General features: G+C 38.9%; 1 protein-coding gene across 2 annotated transcripts in view; it reads right to left on the reverse strand.

Annotated features, from left to right (window-relative positions):
* Positions 1 to 1,661: 1,661 nt before the first annotated feature.
* The window catches only part of tspan15 (tetraspanin 15), a 45,311-nt gene continuing 27,843 nt past the window's right edge, over positions 1,662 to 19,129 (reverse strand). The window contains exons 4-8 of one of the 2 annotated variants that reach the window (XM_029640200.2): positions 16,721 to 16,816; positions 11,338 to 11,454; positions 7,631 to 7,681; positions 7,281 to 7,397; positions 1,662 to 3,084 (exon numbers count right to left, since the gene is read on the reverse strand). In XM_029640200.2, coding sequence (XP_029496060.1) covers positions 2,911 to 3,084; positions 7,281 to 7,397; positions 7,631 to 7,681; positions 11,338 to 11,454; positions 16,721 to 16,816 — 555 coding nt within the window. In that variant the 3' untranslated portion in view covers positions 1,662 to 2,910. The remainder of the gene's footprint in view (positions 3,085 to 7,280; positions 7,398 to 7,630; positions 7,682 to 11,337; positions 11,455 to 16,720; positions 16,817 to 19,129) is intronic. The other variant, XM_029640201.2, reaches the window with a different exon arrangement.

The following is a 19,129-nucleotide window of genomic DNA, read 5'->3' on the forward strand; positions in this document are numbered from 1 at the left end:
CTGCAAAATCAGCAGTGTTTCCTACTTACAAAGCATGTAGAGGTCTGTAATTTTTTCATCATAGGTACACTTCAACTGTGAGAGACAGAATCTAAAACAAAAATCCAGAAAATCACATTGTATGATTTTTAAGTAATTCATTTGCATTTTAAAAGCCGATTGTTTTAATTTTCGATTGGAGATGCTTAATGTGAGTCTGGAAGGAGAGTTTACAGTCTTACCAGACACCTAGGTATTTGTAGTTGTCCACATATTCTAGATCAGAACTGTCCAGAGTAGTGATGCTAGTCGGGCGGGAGGGTGCGGAAAACATTCGGTTGAAGAACACGCACTTAGTTTTACTAGCATTTAAAAGCAGTTGGAGGCCACAGCAAGAGGGTTGTATTCCGTTGAAGCTGGTTTGGAGGTTTGTTAGCAGTGTCCAAAGAAAGGGCCAGATGTATACAGAATGGTGTCATCTGCGTAGAGGTGGATCAGAGAATCACCAGCAGCAAGAGCGACAGTTCTATTTTTGTTTCATCAGACCAGAGGACGTTTCTTCAAAAAAGTATGATCTTTGTCCCCATGTGCAGTTGCAAACCATAGTCTGGCTTTTGGATGGTGGTTTTAGAGCAGTGGCTTCTTCCTTGCTGAGCCGGCCTTTCAGGTTATGTCTTGTCTATGTCTTGTTTTACTGTGGATATAGATACTTTTGTACCCGTTTCCTCCAGCATCTTCACAAGGGCCTTTGCTGTTCTGGGATTGATTTGCACTTTTCGCACCAAAGTAAATTCATCTCTAGGAGACAGAACGAGTCTCCATACTGAGCGGTATGACGGCTGTGGTCCCATGGTGTTCATACTTACGTACTATTGTTTGTACAGATGAATGTGGCACCTTCAGGCGTTTGGAAATTGCTCCCAAGGATGAACCAGACTTGTGGAGGTCTACATTTTTTTTTCCTGAGGTCTGATTTATTTTGATTTTCCCATGATATGAAGCAAAGAGTTTGAAGGTAGGCCTTGAAATACATCCACAGGTACACCTCCAATTGACTCAAATGATGTCAATAAGCCTATCAGAAGCTTCTAAAGCCATGACATAATTTTCTGGAATTTTCCAAGTGGTTTAATTTCACAGTCAACTTAGTGTACCTAACCCACTGGAATTGTGAATTATAAGTGAAATAATCTTTCTGTAAACAATTGTTGGAAAAATTACTTGTATCATGCACAAAGTCCTAACTGACTTGACAAAACTATAATTTGTAACAAGAAATTTGTGGAGTGGTTGAAAAAGAGTTAATGACTCCAACCTAAGTGTATGTAAACTTCCGACATCAACTGTATAGATCTCTGGCGAAAAATGTCAGTATTTTCTCTTAAGGAAAACCAAAGGCATCATGGAAAAAATATGTTGGCTAGTAGACTAATATGGGTTTTGTATTAGAAAGGTGTTTGAAAAGGTTGAAGAACGTAAAGTATGTTCATGATGACTAATGGGTTTGTATAATGGGACAGAGAGAAAGCTGAAGAATAACAATTACACAAATGGGGTATTTTGGGTGAACTAGGCTCCATGAAAGAGTAAAATATTTACATCGTCACAGCCGGACACCCTCTGCATGCACATAAAAACCAGCAGGACAGGAAGAGCAACTACACTACAAAGGCTGCATAACATGACTGCAAACATGATTTATTCATTCACCAGATCACTCACTATATAAAATGTTCAAAAGTATTAGTGAGCTCACACACATTAAAAAGAAAAAAACAGCATAAAAGTACAAATAGTTTCATTTTGAAAAAGAAGACCAAAATATTGACAAAAAGACAGCACCTTAAAAGTTGGTCAAATAAATAACCAGTAGATTTTACTAATTAATTTGATGTATTTTGAGTTGAAATGAGTTTGAAGATACGATTAAAAAAAAAAGTTAGCCTTTCTATTGTGTGTGGGTGGATTTAAATATCGTTCTGTCTCAGGAGAACAACATAATTTAGTCCATTGCCATAGGCTGCTGATGGAACTTCTGGTCGGAATAAGTATGTTAGCCGTTAAAGCTAGGCATGCAATCCCATACGATAACATGCTTTTAACAGTGATAACAATCATTGGCAGGAAGACCATTCACAGAATGCTGTTCTGGGAAGAGTATGAGTAATCATGAGAGCATAAGCACTCATCCATCTTGAACACAGCTTGAGAGGGTCACTAGAATTCCTAGTAGATCCCTCAACACTCACATATTGGAGGTAAATATCACTGACTGAGCAAAGTCATACATGTAGATTTCAAACCATTACACAGTACAACATCCTAATAACATGTGGGCAACTGACCATGTGCATGTTATACATGATTAACAACTTTGGTATTCCTAGCTCCTCAAATCAAGCCACATTGAGTGACTGACTAAACTTACTAAATTACATTTGTACTCACAAAACCATTAATGTGTTGAACCCATGACATTGCCAATGATTCTGAAAATAAACAATTGGATTAAGGTAAAATAACCTCCATAAACTTCCCCATAGAAAATATATCCCTTTGAAAAGCTAAACATATACTTTACAGGAGTGGCTAGAGCTACAATCTCCATAAATTAAAATTCAAAAGCATTCAATGTTTTGCTGTGAATTAATAAAAAATACATTTCACCAATGAGAAAAAAAAGGCTATTCATAAAAGGCCATACACATTTCATACCTTTCCATCCTACTAAAACCTTCATAATTTAACCCCTGAAAAGAAAATATCCCTGAATTAAACCAATTAAAAAGCATCTGAACAGCATCGTAAAATTGGAGCTGATAGCTCCAGTATGTTGGAAGGCTGAGGCAGGCAGTGCATGGCTGTATTCTCTCTCTGAGCTCGCACAGGCACAGCAGTGTTTTAGGCTTATTAGATAAAAAGGAGGCACGCTCAGTCGATCTCTGGCATGCAAATGCAACATTTGGCCATTCTACCCTGCTTCTTGGTTGCCCTGAAGCCACCCCTGTCCACTGTGTCCAGCAGTCCATCCTGGTAGTGACCAAACTCAGCAATGGCATCCTCCACCCGCGTGATGTAGAGCCAGCTAACGATCACGCCGAAGAACTGCAAACAAGGAGATTCAGTGTTATGGATGGGACATATGGTCTTAAACTATGGGCTTGGTGGCAACTAGTTCAATGTATTGTAAGCAGATCGCATATTGGGGCACTTTGTATCTGCAGTCCATTACTGACCACTGCCTTTTTTCTAGGGGGGCTTTCAATAAATAATGTCACGTCATTACATTCTGTCCTTGATATAAAACACTTTTCCAAAACATTATTTTTAAAAGTCTGAAGCATGCCTTCTCAACCAACAACACAAACCTGAAACAGACAAGAACTGCAATTGAATAAACAGGAAGCCGTAACTTTTTCTGATTCTAAAGCTCAAGCTATGTGCTCTTACTGTCAACAGCCCTAAAAAACAATTAGCAAATCACACTGCAGAGAATTTAATTTTACTTTTGTCAAGCAGCAATGTGCAAAAAGCATGAAATAATCCATACAGTACATCTGCATCATCTTGAGGTAAAAATCTCTGGTTAAGAATGCATGAAACAATTACTTTCTAAAAAAAGTATCCTTGTGGGTATATGGCATGTCAAAAGTATCCTTGTGGGTATATGGCATGTCAAAAGTATCCTTGTGGGTATATGGCATGTCAAACGTATCCTTGTGGGTATATGGCATGTCAAACGTATCCTTGTGGGTATATGGCATGTCAAACGTATCCTTGTGGGTATATGGCATGTCAAACGTATCCTTGTGGGTATATGGCATGTCAAACGTATCCTTGTGGGTATATGGAATGTCAAAAGTATCCTTGTGGGTATATGGCATGTTAAAAGTATCCTTGTGGGTATATGGCATGTTAAAAGTATCCTTGTGGGTATATGGCATGTTAAAAGTATCCTTGTGGGTATATGGCATGTTAAACGTATCTTTGTGGGTATATGGCATGTTAAAAGTATCCTTGTGGGTATATGGCATGTTAAAAGTATCCTTGTGGGTATATGGCATGTCAAAAGTATTCAAGTGCTGTAGACGGCAAGTCAAGTCAGCTATGAAGTGACATTTTAGTTCCATAACTTGTTGACTGAGTGGTCTGAAACGCAGACATAACGGTCTACTCCAAAGTCACTGAACTGATGGCTAATCAAATCTAAGACTTAAATCAAATCAAAGAACTACTGACCACTTCTTCTACCTTGTCTCGATGGCCTGTTTCAAATGAAAGTCGGCCTCATTTTGTTAGACAGAGTCAGGAGTTATACAAGCTACGTGGGAGGTTTCTTCAAATAACTAGATTACACATCGAATGATTAATCTAAACAACAAATAAGCATTAATACCCTCAAATCAATAACCCATGGGAGAACCTTTGTGACCCATGTCCTTTCTACAACTCACTTTTGCCTTCACATAGCTTCAGGTGAGAGATCAATACAGAGGGATCAATAAATCAATAGAGAGGGAGTAGACAATGGTCTAAATTATATATAAAAAATGCCAGTCAGACGACAATCCTTTTGTTCTACTTTACAGCCACATACTATGAAACACAGAAGCACAAAATCTGTCGAAGTCAATACCCTCCAAGTTGTGTTCCCTCCAATGCTCCATATTATTGGACAAATTGGGCACCACAAACAGTACATCGAGTGTACAAAAAAAATTAGGAACACCTGCTCTTTCCATGACAGACTGACCGACCAAGTGAATCCAAGTAAAAGCCATGATCCCTTATTGAGGTCACCTGTTAAATCCACTTCAAATCAGAGGAGACCGGTTAAAGAAGGATTTTTAAGCTTTGAAACAAATGGGACTTGGATTGTGTATATGTACCATTCAGAGGTTGAATGGGAAAGACAAAATATTTAAGTGCCTTTGAACAGGGTATAGTAGTAGGTGCCAGGCGCACCGGTTTGAGTGTCAAGAACTACAAAGCTGCTGGGTTTTTCATGCTCAACAGTTTCCCATGTGTATCAAGAATGGTCCACCAACCAAAGGACATCCAGCCATCTTGACAACTGTCGGAAGCATTGGAGTTAACATGGGCAAGCATCCCTATGGAACGCTTTCGACACCTTGTAGAGCCCATGCCTGGACGAATTGAGGCTGTTCTGAGGGCAAAAGGGGGTGCAACTCAATATTAGGAAGGTGTTCCTCATGTTTTGTACACAGTGTATATAGAATAAATAAAGAATAAAAGCAAAGAGAAGATAATTAAAAGGAAAGTCCTACTTTCTGAATATATAATTGTAAAACATCATCTAATTTGGCAAGGTATGTAATCAGTAGTCAATAGGTGGACAAATTATTGAAGGGTAGGTGATTCGTCTGTGTCTGTCAAACTATTATGGGAGAAAAATCTATTGACTTGGTAATTTTGTGTGGTGTGACTGTCAAAATAGCCTAGAATTACAATCTTTTGATTGAAAGGGGTCTTGAAAAGTCTTCAAAATCTTGCTCGATAAACTTATGTTATTTGTATTCATTGTTTTCAGAGAAACAGATTGCATTTGGACACATAGTTAACATGTGACATCATTGGCCCTTCACAGTAGACTTCAGTCTTATAAGCATAACTTTTTTTCTATAATATACAAGTGGTAATAATGTTTATAATTGAACATTGAAATTATATGGAGCATGTAATGAACCAAGGCTCCTGGGACCATTATGGAACACCTTCACCAACTGCAAAAAAAAAAAAAAAAAAAAAAGAACTTTCCGGATTTATAGTACCTAATTAATCCCAGCTATGGTAGAGGAGCATGGACGTTACAAACAACACAGTCCTTTAGGTTCCTTTACTCAAGGTCACACTTCAACAAAGAGGCTTCAACAGTGAACCTACATGGACAACACAATACATTTCCTCAATGTGTTCAGCCCACGTCCGTTACTGAGAGGGTTCTTGCTTATGTCCTCCAACCTCCCTTACTCCAAAATGGCCTCATGATTAGTTATCAGCTGTAAGTAATGCACTAATCTAGACTCACTGCTGTGCAAATACTGCTCTGTCTTGGCCCATCTATAGCAGAACCAGGTAAACAACATGTATCAAAGTGCTGTCTCCATAGGGAAAGTCTGCGAATGGGGTGATGTGTCACATAAACCAAAATGCCTCATCTTTGCAGTGGAGAATAATTTATAACTGGGAGGCCCATAAAGCATGCCAAACACACTCATATTCTGAATGGATCTACAGTACCAGTCAAAAGTTTGGACACACCTACTAATTCAAGGGTTTATATTTATTTATCATAATTCCATACGTGTCATTTCATTTCAGTTTTGATGTCTTCACTATTATTCTTCAATGTAGAAAACAGTAAAAATAAAGAAAAACCCTGGAATGAGTAGGTGTGTCCAAACTTTTGACTGGTACTGTAGGTCCAGGATTCAATCCAGTCGCTCTTTGGTCAGCTATGCACCTTTTAAGGGCAATGTTTTCCGCGTTTGTGGAGACCCCATTCATGGGGACATGGGCCTAGACATTTCATGGTGCTCTTGTGTACCTGTAGGTTTGTGTTGCATATAAACAACATAAACCCTTCTAAAAGATAAAGAGTAGTTAGGCAGCAGATGGGGACTTGGCTCACAGTAATGCAATTTACAATAACATTACTCATACCCTAAAAATGGATTTTGATTTTCCTACTGCAGATTGATAGTGGATTAAAGTTCCAGTTGACATATTGTGGTGACGATTAAACATTCATTTGTGCCAAATATCTCCAAAAAAGCTCATAAGATCTGAGAAACTACTCACAGAATTTGAAGGTGTAAATTCAATTTTGAAAATCTGTCCTGTTTTCCCGCTGTGCTTGATAAGATGGACATAGAATTTGAAACCAATGGAAAGTGTCCAATGTGTCAATCAATGATTAGTTCTGAGAGGCAGACATTATAAAGTGATAAGCAAACATTTGTAGGGGCTTCCACTGCAAGCTGTGACTGGGAAGCTGCATCACCCTCTCTAGCTAAAATATGAGACCATTTTAGAAGCTACATTTTAAAAAATGTTGTGATTTAACGAAGAAAAAAAAAGGAAATATAACAGCATATTTTCTATTTCCCCCACCCCCCGAAAAGCAGTTTTTAAACAATCATGTGGAAACCAGTACCTGTCTCCTGCTACAGCCATTAACCAAAGAGCTGTGCCCATAACATTTCTGTGTGAATCATTACTTGTGTATTGTTGGTGGACATCGGATGTCAGTCTGAAATGGCATGGTGGTTAACTCTTACCTGGGGGAATAAGATGCCAAGCAGCAAGCCAGCCATTATTTTATAGTTATCCATGAACCAGATGAAGACAGCATCAGTACAACCTCTGATGTAGATGACGTTCTGCAAGTCCAGCCTCTAAGCAGGAGGGATATACATTTAAAATGGCAGGCCTTTGTGCAAATCTGTATGACTGATGTGTGTGATATGATCTTTCATACATATGTGATAAATAAAAAAATGAATGAGAAAATGAATGCACTGTCCCTCTGTATGACATCAGTAAACATCATTTTCCCATTTAGACTTTCACAATTCGAAATTGAGACCGTGAGAGACACAAAGACAAGATTTTGTTCAGATAGTCTTACCTCTTTGTCAAGGACCTTATATCCACATAGTGTGTTGGTAACTTCATTAGGCTGAAAAGTAAGAACATAATACTAAGTAAAAGTGATAACAGATTTGAGCACATCACTAGCAAGTTACACAAGCATATTTGAAGTTAGGATACATCCCTTGAGGATTATTCAAATAATGAATCATAAATGAGGAATCTTCTCTACAATGTCCACCTGCTTTTCTACAATAGAAAAACAAAATATCTTGTTTTGAAAGTACATGTATTTCTGTAGGCATGAAAAGTTGTTGAAAAGTTAATAAAATGTATAAACGTGGGAACCCTGTGATTGGTATCGTCTAAACTGGTTGTGGAAATATTAGGTCTCATGTCAAAAAGGTTGGGCACCCCTGGTCTAGTTGAACTATTTTAGAAGTTTGGCCCTTGGCTAGTGATTGTGATGAGTGAGAGAGATCAAATCAGTCCCAACATTAGGGAATGGATATGTAGGCTAATATCCAGCCTAAGATCATGTTCAAAAGAGCAACCAATAAATATGTTAAAATGTTAAATATTAGCTAAGACTTCAATGAAAATATTACTAAGTAATGTGACCAAATGCTCCAAGTCTTATTGGAACAAGTTGACAAACATTGCTAAAATCCTAGCTTTGCCCCCCAGGATGTGCATTACTTATTAAGGAGCAAAAAGTAGACAGTGATAACTGAGGGAAAACACACAAAATGAATGACCCACACCAGGGAAATCTACTCACTTCAGCTTGGGTGGTTCACAGCAGAGATGGAGTACTTTGTGGAAAACTGGTAAAAAGCTCTACAACTTCTAAACCAAACAGACACCTAACTCTCTTTTCATAGACAAAATGATGCTGTAAGAAGTTGTCCATTCTATTTTACTTGAATTAATTCCACTTGAATGATAGAAGGTATACATTATTCAGTGTACTTTGACATAAATATCCCTGAGCAACTGTGCATGTTCAGAAAACAAAATGAGAAGTCTTTCAATCTTTTTGTTCAATAATGAGTTACCATAGGGGAGAACATGTGATATGGCCGTAAGACCGGAACCTCAGGAAAGTTGCAGAGTAGAGGCACTTTAAATATCAATAGAACTAAATTGTTTTAAACACAAAGAGCTAAGACAGACATATTCCAGATTGTTCCAGCTTTTTCTTCACTTCAGAGACTGGAATTTTAATTCGGAACAAACCATGCATTTTTTTGTTTCACCCTTTTATATGAAGCCTTGTGAGGTGTCAATATCTGGAGTTTAGAGATAAGATAATACATTCAGCCATGGGGATCCCTGAAGGTTATCTGCTTCTATATCTCAAATCCCAGCAACTATATGTTGAAAATCATGAGCTTGAAAGACAACATGCATCTCTCATTTTGACTTGCTATTTTTACCAATCAGGTTAAAACGTCATCTTTGAGACGACAGACAAAAGGTTTGCATGCCCATAATAAGATTAATAAATAGACAAAGATACTTTTTTTACCTTGCCATTTAAAATCAGGATAGTATAATAGGATTCAGAGCCAGATCCTCCTACAGTGGCATGACAGCACGAGACCCCCATCCCCAGCTGCCTGGAGGATGTTATCTTTGTACTTTTTAAGAACACGAAGTGGTTGCCAGTTCTGCTGAGTGACATCCTGTCTGACCAGCTGTGCTCTCAGAGAGAGGGGATCACATTCACAGAAAGAACTCACAAAGCATGGGGTCCCTGTCTCCCCTCTCGGAGGGCTGGAGCCCTTGGACCTTGCCTGAATAAAACCTGAGCTGATGATTCCTTGCCGTTCCTGTCCCAAGTCCACCTGTTTGAGTTGATGATCCTGTGCTGCTATTCCGACTGCAGCTGTGGACGCCTGATCTGACTTCCCCGGGCACGCTACATCATCCCGGAAGAGCATCCCAGAGTCGCCTCTTCACCGTTGAAGTTGAGACTGGTGTTTTGCGGATACTATTTAATGAAGCTGCCAGTTGAGGACTTGTGAGGCTTCTGTTTCTCAAACTAGACACTAATGTACTCGTCCTCTTGCTCAGTAGTGCACCGGGGCCTCCCACTCTTCTTTATATTCTGGTTAGAGCCAGTTTCGCTGTTCTGTGAAGGGAGTAGTACACAGCATTGTACAAGATCTTCAGTTTCTTGGCAATTTCTCAGAACAAGAATAGACTGACGAGTTTCAGAAGAATGTTCTTTGTTTCTGGCCATTTTGAGCCTGTAATCGAACCCACAAATGCTGATGCTCCAGATACTCAAGTAGTCTAAAGAAGGCCGGTTTTATTGCTTCTTTAAATCAGCACAACAGTTTTCAGTTGTGCTAACATAATTGCAATAGGGCTTTCTAATTATCAATTAGCCTTTTAAAATGATACACTTGGATTAGCTAACACAACGTGCCATTGGAACACAGGAGTGATGGTTGTTGATAATAGGCCTCTGTACACCTACGTAGATATTCCATTAAAAATCAGAAGTTTCCAGTTACAATAGTCATTTACAACATTAACAATGTCTACACTGTATTTCGGATCAATTTGATGTTATTTTAAAATGGACAAAAAAAAAGGTTTTTCTTTCAAAAACAATCATAGTCATAGTGTCAGTGTGGAGCACAGATATGAAAAAAAAACGTTTTAAACACCATGCAACTTATTATTTGACTTTTAAGAACATTGATACTCCTGAACGTATTTAGGCTTGCCATAAGAGGTTGAATAATTATTGATTCAAGACATTTGAACATTTGAAAATGTCTAAAAACATAATTCAATTTTGACATTATGGGGCATTGTCTGTAGGCCAGTGACAAATCTATATGTAATCCATTTCAAATTCAGGCTGTAACATCAAAATCTTCAAATACCTATGTTATTGGTGTTTCTACTCCTACTGGTGTCACAATGTTATATAATTTGTTATCAAAAACTATTTTAAAAAAGGTAATTCAGTTACCATATTAATTTATTTAGAATGGGAAGAAAAAATGTTTTGTTCATTTTCCCCATAATGCGATGCCCAAATGCGACCGTAATTCAAGAACGACCCTACTGTTATATTTAGAGATCAGAACAACACGGAGGGGAACAAATATGGCATAGGAGGCATCTAGAGATGAACAAATCTGAGCTGTACTGATTAATAGTTTTCAACAAGTATGAAAACGTGTTAGGGGACATGAAGAGTGGTCTCTAATCAACCATTCTCTGCTGAAACACCACAATACTAAACAGTTAAATTATGAGTGCAAATAACCAGAATTGGTTGTACATTTCCATGTTTCTTGCCAGACAAAAGTTAGAATGTGTGATCTTCCCAACCCGAGATTTGTTTAGTACAAAGACACTAAGAAAAAGACAAAGTGACATTTGGAGACAATGGTAGCCTCAAGGTTAGAGTCTTGGACCAATAAGAGGAAGGTTGTCGGTTTGAATCACAGGGCTGACACATAAAAGCAGACTGGAGTGAACTGCAGCCATAGGGTTGCTGGCATCATTATCCCATATGCTACCTACTGCCATTTTGAAAGAAACTGCTTCAGGGTCCCTGCTCTGCTGAGCTGACCCTGTGCTGCTCCCAGACGGTCATATGTGTGGGGTGTTGGGTTGGGTACTGTGACACCAAACAATGCGTTCAAATTGATTTAAATAAAGATCTATTATATTCTCATTTGCATCATGAGCTCTCAATGGAAGAGCAGCACAGACCTTGTTTTCGAGGCAGCAGGTGTAAGGAACGCCACATGCCAGTGGTCCAGGAGCTGTACAGTTATGGTACATGTTCACTTCCCAGTCTTTGTACTCCTGCCCTCCACAACACTTGAACTGTAAAGAACAGACAGCGATAAAGCACAGACAGACAAAGTTGTATTAATAAATCAAAAACAGTTCTAGAATGATATTCAACATTATGAAAAACCTTGGTTCCTCTTTAAAAAACACACAACTTTAAAAAGGCTTACTTAAGCTGTCATAAACCCTTTATGCCTACAGAGATACACATTGTTTTAAGCAATTCATCATATACAAGCTTTTTAACAGGTCCTTAAATCAGGCACACAATGTGGCATAACCCCTTTGTCAACCTCTAGCATACCATTTGCTTACATGATTTGTGAAGCATAGACTATGAATGCCTTATAAAGGGTTCATAAAGTTCATAAAATTGTGGATAGTTTGAGCTTCAAATACATTTTCTAACTCTTCTGTTCTGGTACAGCAATGTTGTTTACATGTTGAGCTTTTGTATTAGCATAAAACACAATTTAGGTTTAAAGGAAGTATTTTGCAAGGCTATAATTCAAAGGAGCTGAGCTATACACTGTGAATCTGCTTTGTCTTCAAAGCAAAGATCTGAAAAGGCTCTTAAAATGCCTAGAGCCATTGCTAGTAATTACTCCAATTACCTGGATAGGATTCTCTGAAAGTTAAGTACACTATTTCAGGAGCTATAGCATTATGGATGTAAAAAATAATTTGGTAATTTAGAATCCTGTAAAGTTTCAGTAAAGGGATCAAAATTAACAATTTTTAAAAATGAAAAGTTATTTTTTGGGATAAATCAGGTATCTTTACCCATTAACAAATGTATTCCCGAAGAAAACTCACAAAACATGGATGTGATGATATTTACACTGAACAAAAATATAAAACCGCAACAATTTCAAAGATTTTACTGAGTTACAGTTCATTTATGGAAATCAGTGAATTTAAATAAATTCATTAGGCCCTAATCTATGGATTTCATGACTGGGCAGGGGCACAGCCATGGGTGGGCATAGGCCCACCCACTTGAGAGCCAGGCCCAGCCAATCAGAATATTTTTTTCCCCACAAAAGGGTTTAATTAAATACAGAAATACTCCTGTTTCTCCTGCAGTCTGGGTGTCTGGTCTCAGACGATCCCGCAGGTGAAGAAGCCAGATGTTGAGGTCCAGGGCTGGCATGGTTACATGTGGTCTGTGGTTGTGAGGCTGGTTGGACATACTGACAAATTCTCTAAAACGACGTTGGAGGCGGCTTATGGTAGAGAAATTAACATAGAATTCTATGACAACAGCTCTGCTGGACATTCCTGTAGTCAGGATGTGAATTGTACACTCCCTCAAAACTTGAGACATCTGTGGCATTGTGTTTGACAAAACTGCACATTTTAGAGTGGCCTTTTATTGTACCATGCACAAGGTGCACCTGTGTAATGATCATGTAGTTTAATCAGCTTCTTGATATGCCACACCTGTCAGGTGGATGGATTATCTCGGCAAAGTACAAATGCTCACTAACCGGGATTTAAACACATTTCTGCCCAAAAATTGAGAGAAATAAGCTTTTTGTGCGGATGGAACATTTCTGAGATCTTTTATTTCAGCTCATGAAACATGGGACACTTTACATGTTGCATTCATATTTTTGTTCAGTATATAACTACTGAGTTGCAGTGGCACTGACATTATTGAGTTACAAGAACATGAGGGAGAGAGATCTTGTGTGTGCTTAGGGAGATTAGCAAGTAACCTTTCCTCCAGCAGCTCATACAAGCACTTTGTACCAATTCATGGTTCACCACAGAGACCAAGTAGTCCAGTTCAGATTTATCAGAGTAAGAACTAACCAAGCCAAAGCAACACTAGGCCTACTCTAGAGATCATCAAACAAATACTGGCCTGTGTTAAATGTCAGTTTTAAAAACACACAAAACCTAGAAGCCAAATATACAAGCCAGAAATCAGAGGCTTGAGATGTGTGCATCCATTTGAGTGCTATTAAAATATCCTGCTATAATTATAGTCTTTAATAAATACATACAAATGTAACGACTTGAAATAGCAGAGACCTTTGCTTAAAAAGTGTAAAGACAGGCAATGAACATTCACAAATGTATTGCATGTGGCTGGTAAAACATGCACCTTTCATATTCGCATGAAGTGAATGTTTTTATACGAATACATTTACAGATGATGTCTCAATCTAGTGGCAGAATGTCACATATTCCTAAAAAGTTGAGTGAATGACCACTGAATGACCACTTCGAGAGCCAGTCTTCAACTTGGCTGGCGAAACATCGGAGTTAAAAGTAAACAGAAATACACCTACTTCCTTTTAAAAATACAGTCTAATCTGACGCAGTTCAACATCTGACCATAAGGTAGCACTTAAGAAAGTATCTATGAAAACCCTGTCAACGTACCTTAGGCTAGGTCTAATACTAGGTAAAACCTACAGCACACCGTTGTGGTTACACACAAAATCATATTCAATAGTGAGTTTAGAAAAAAAAAAAATTCTAAGTTAAAAAAAAAGGGGGACAGCAGCACTCGATGCAGTTGTATTGATCTACTTCCTCAGTGGGGATTTTCAAAGCTCCTGTTCTACCTGCTTTAGGAGAATGTCAAAACACATCACACAGTTGGAGAGAATGGAAACGGTATGACACATTAACGTTCTATTATGCGAGACAGACAAAGCTGTCCTCCAACATTCAGAGTCCCAATTTAGTTATTTCTTGAAACATTTTCCATTCTACAAACAGCTTTGTGTTGCTTGTGGGGAGTATAAATGCTTGAAATAAAGCACAATACTTGTTTGGCATATACAGTGTTGTGAAAAAGTATGTGCCACCTTGCTGATTTTCTCTATTTTTGCATATTTTTGATAGTGAATGTTGTAATATCTTCAACCAAAACCTAATACTAAATACAGAGAACCTGATTTTACAAATATTTAAAAAATAAAAAATGATTGAATAAACAAAAAGTTATGCAACACCCAATTTGTGTGAAAAAGTAATTGCCCCCCTTACAGTCAATAACTGGTTGTGCCACCTTTAGCTGCAATGACAGCAACCAAACACTTCCTGTCATCCAAAAAGGTGATTCAAGTTTACCAAAAAGCACCTGGAAGCACCTTGATGTTCATCGAGACTCTTGGAAGAATGTTCTATGGAAAGAGGAGTCAAAAGTATACCTTTTTGGATGACATGGGTCCCATTTATGCATGGTGAAAACCAAACTGCATTCCACAGTAAGAACCTCGTACCAACGATCAAGCATAGTTGTGGTAGTGTGATGGTTTGGGAATGATTTGCTGCCTCAGGACCTGGACGCATTACCTTAATAGAAGGAACCATGAATTCTGTTCTGTATCAGAGATTTCTACAGGAGAATGTCAGGCCATCTGTCTGTGAGCTGAAGTCATCAGGGTCATGCAGCAAGATGACACTACAGTGGTAGGCTTGATTACCAACAATGACGAGACAGCCTACAGGGAGGAGGTGAGGGCCCTCGGAGTGTGGTGTCAGGAAAATAACCTCACACTCAACAAAACAAAAGGAGATGATTGTGGACTTCAGGAAACAGCAGAGGGAGCAACCCCCTATCCACATTGACGGGACAGTAGTGGAGGGGGTAGTAAGTTTTAAGTTCCTCAGCGTACACATCACGGACAAACTGAATTGGTCCACCCACACAGACAGCGTGGTGAGGAAGGCGCAGCAGCACCTCTTCAACCTCAGGAGGCTGAAGAAATTCAGCTTGTCACTAAAAGCACTCAAACTTTTACAGATGCACAATCGAGAGCATCCTGTCGGGCTGGATCACCGCCTGGTACGGCAACTGCTCCGCCCACAACCGTAAGGCTATCCAAAAAGTAGTGAGGTCTGCACAACGCATCACCGGGGGCAAACTACCTGCCCTCCAGGACACCTACACCACCCGATGTCACAGGAAGGCCATAAAGATCATCAATGACAACAACCACCCAAGCCACTGCCTGTTCACCCCGCTATCATCCAGAAGGTAAAGTCAGTACAGGTGCATCAAAGCAGGGACCGAGAGACTGAAAAACAGCTTCTATCTCAAGGCTATCAGACTGTTAAACAGCCACCACTAACATTGAGTGGCTGCTGCCAACATACTGACTCAACTCCAGCCACTTTAATAATGGAAAAATTCATGTAAAAATGTATCACTAGCCACATTAAACAATGCCACTTTTATGTTTACATACCCTACATTACTCATCTCATATGTATATACTGTACTCTATACCATCTACTGCATCTTGCCTATGCCGTTCTGTACCATCACTCATTCATATATCTTTATGTACATATACTTCATCCCTTTACACTTGTGTGTATATGGTAGTTGTTGTGAAATTGATAGGTTAGATTACTCGTTGGTTAGTACTGCATTGTCGGAACTAGAAGCACAAGCATTTCGCTACACTCGCATTAACATCTGCTAACCATGTGTATGTGACAAATAAAATTTGATGAGCAAAACACATAATTAAGTCTACATAAATGGCTAGAAAGCAACAAATTTGAAGTCCAGACCTAATCCCAGTTGAGATGTTGTGGCAGGATTTGAAACGAGCAGTTCATGCTTGAAAATCCACAAATGTCGCTGAGTTAAAGTAGTTCTTCATGCAAGAGTGAGCCAAAATTCCTCCACAACGATGTGAGAGACTGATCAACAACTACAGGAAGCATTTGGTTGCAGTTATTGCCGCTAAAGGTGGCACAACCAGTTAGAGTGTAAGGGGGCAATTACTTTCACACACAGGGGCATTGGGTGTTGCCTAACTTTGTTTATGAAGTAAGTATGTAATTGTTGTGTTATTTGTTCACTCAGGTTATATTTATCTAATATTAGGTTTTGGTTAAGATATGATAACATTTAGTACAAAAAAAAATGTAAAAGTAAAAAAAAAATTAGATGGGGGGGCAAATACTTTTTCACAGTATCCGGGTTACTTTCTATCATCAGTAGTCCTCCTGTGTAACAACTTATGGAAAAGCAGGATTGCTGGAGAAAATGGGTTCTCTGTAACAGATTTTGTCAAGTTTAGGGGTGAGAATGAGAACTCCAATGCTGCATTGACAGCATCCATCTCTCCCCCACCCGGTAGGAACCTTCTAATTACAACAAACCACTTTTCCCTTTGTGACATAACCCCTCCCATTATGTCAAAGTGAATAATCACAAATTACATTTGTTCAACGGCAATGAAAAACAAAGAATCGCAGACACAAAACCTGGCAAACAGTTAAAAAATAATATCCATTAATTTTTTTCAAACTGAAATCTTACCTTTCTTTGAACAAAGTCCATGATGTTTTTGAAATCCAGATCATCATAGTAATTCACTATTCCTTTACGAATGTTTTTGTTTAAGAGGTCCACAGTCTATGGTGGTGGAAAAGAAAAAGAGGGTGAAATATATTAAGACTGTAGGATTGATAGTGTAGGCAGCTTTAAAACAATTGAGTACATTTTTGTTTATACATTTAATAAGGAATTCAATGCACCAACACTTGAACTCTCCCTATATTGCTCCTGTCAATAAAAACTACTTTATTGTCCTAAATCCTGGCATAAGCAATTCCTCAAGACACAAATAGCCATGTAACCTTTTTGACAGGATCATGTTCAGACTTGAAACATATCTGTATTGGACTAGGATTAGGATTAGTTACAATTTCAAAATGGCATTTTTCTTGCTAACATATGATGGAAGGTCCCCGAGTCGCTGGTTTGCCTGGGAGGGGTCCCTGGGCAAGAAACGTTTGAAAATCCCTGCACAACCTAACAAATTGATTAACTTCACTAGGGTAGGGGGCAGCATTCGGAATTTTGGATGAAAAGCGTGCCCAAATTAAACTACCTGCTACTCAGGCCCAGAAGATCGGATATGCATATAATTAGTAGATTTGGATAGAAAACACTCTAAATTTTCCAAAATTGTTAAAATAATGTCTGAGGATAATAGAACTGATATGGCGGGCAAAAACCTGAGGAAAATCCAACCAGGAAGTACTATTACTTTGAAAGGCTGTTTTTCCATTGAAAGCCTATCCACCATACAAAGACTTAGGACCCAGTTCACGGTCTCTATGGCTTCCTCTACACGTGGCCAGTCTTTAGGCATTGTTTCAGGCTTTTACTCTGAAAAATGAGGGAGATACAGCGTTCTGGCCTTACAACGGCAGTCAATCACCCAAGCTAACGTTGGCTAGCTACTTCCAGACACAAATGAGACCACTGACCATTTTACTCGCCCTAGCAGAACTGGTTAGGCAGTTTTCATGTTAACCAGAGCGTTGGTGACTAACTGTGCTGCTGGAAACAATTTAATCACGCTTTTTTGCAGACGTTTACTGACACCGGCCATATTCAATGAGTGTTGAGGGCTTGTTAACTCATTATTCTGCGTTCTGGTACACTCAGACGAGAGTGCTCTGAAATCGGAGTAGATAGTCAGAACGAATTTACGAAAGCACCCGAATGTCCATTGAGAACGCACAACTATACCATTTAGTTAAGCTAAGAATGACGGGAATAATCAAGTCAATAAATGTTGGGTAGTTAACCTATAGTAAATATACTGGCAAGTTTGATGTATAACTACTAACGTTAGGTAGATAGCATATCATTACAGCAGTATGTACCGGTATGTTAGCTGTGGTTCGTAAGGACACCGTAGCTAACAAATTGTCAGCAAACATAACGTGTAAGGGAACTTATTTGAAAAGTCATTATTACATTGAGTAGCAAGCTACCACGAGGACGCACTCTATCGACTCTGCGGCTTGAGCAGGCTTTTGGTGCACAGTCAATAGCGCGCTGGACTACGGGCAAGAAGGTTGAGTGTTCGAAACCTGCTCCCTGCTTGTTTCATTTGAAGTCGTACACAATTATCAGTTTATTATTTGGTTTATATTGCCCATTCATTGTCAGTTAGAGACACAGTAGTACACTGGGACCCAAAAGCATAATCAAGTGTTGTAACTACCCCTTGGTCGTTAGGGCAAATCTGGTCTGTGATAGTTTTTTTTCCCACACCTAGCTCGGCTATTAGACTATTCTTTAGTAAAGGTTGAATAGTCTATTGTTCAGCTATTAGCCCCCTCCCCAACTTGAAACAAATTGTTGTTACTCCCATCTCGTTTCTCGCCCTCTTCCATGCATCATTCTCCGCCTGAGTGGCTCGATTGTGGGCGTGCTGGCAGGATATGGCAGCACTTTCGGTTGTGTGTCAAGAATTAGCAGAAGGTGTGGTTATTCACAGGCAAATTGTTATATGCTATGGAGGTACATTTTTTTTTTTGTCGAGAGCAAAACTTTATTTTCAATCCCAAATAAAATTGTTCTGAAAGCGAAAACATTTTTTGCAATCAAATATTTTGTAATGGAGCACACAACTTTATGCATTTTATTCCTCAAAAATATTTTGAGAACAAAAAAATGTATTTGAAAACAAAACTCGCATTCAACCACCCTCCATTTTGGCCATTTTTTGAGTGTCAGTTTGGCTACAACCAATACCGTTCAGCCTTTCCTTCCGACACAAAGGAAGTCATAGCGGACACCTACGAAGGACTGTGTGATGATGGCATCTCAGGTAAGCAGCACTGGCCGTTCCTCCGTCCAACTTCTATATAGGTAGTAGTTACCTCCTACGATTCAGGTGTCAGTTCATAACATTCTACCATCCATCCA

This window comes from Oncorhynchus nerka, linkage group LG28, assembly GCF_034236695.1.
Source record: "Oncorhynchus nerka isolate Pitt River linkage group LG28, Oner_Uvic_2.0, whole genome shotgun sequence".
Classification (NCBI taxonomy): Eukaryota; Metazoa; Chordata; class Actinopteri; order Salmoniformes; family Salmonidae; genus Oncorhynchus; species Oncorhynchus nerka.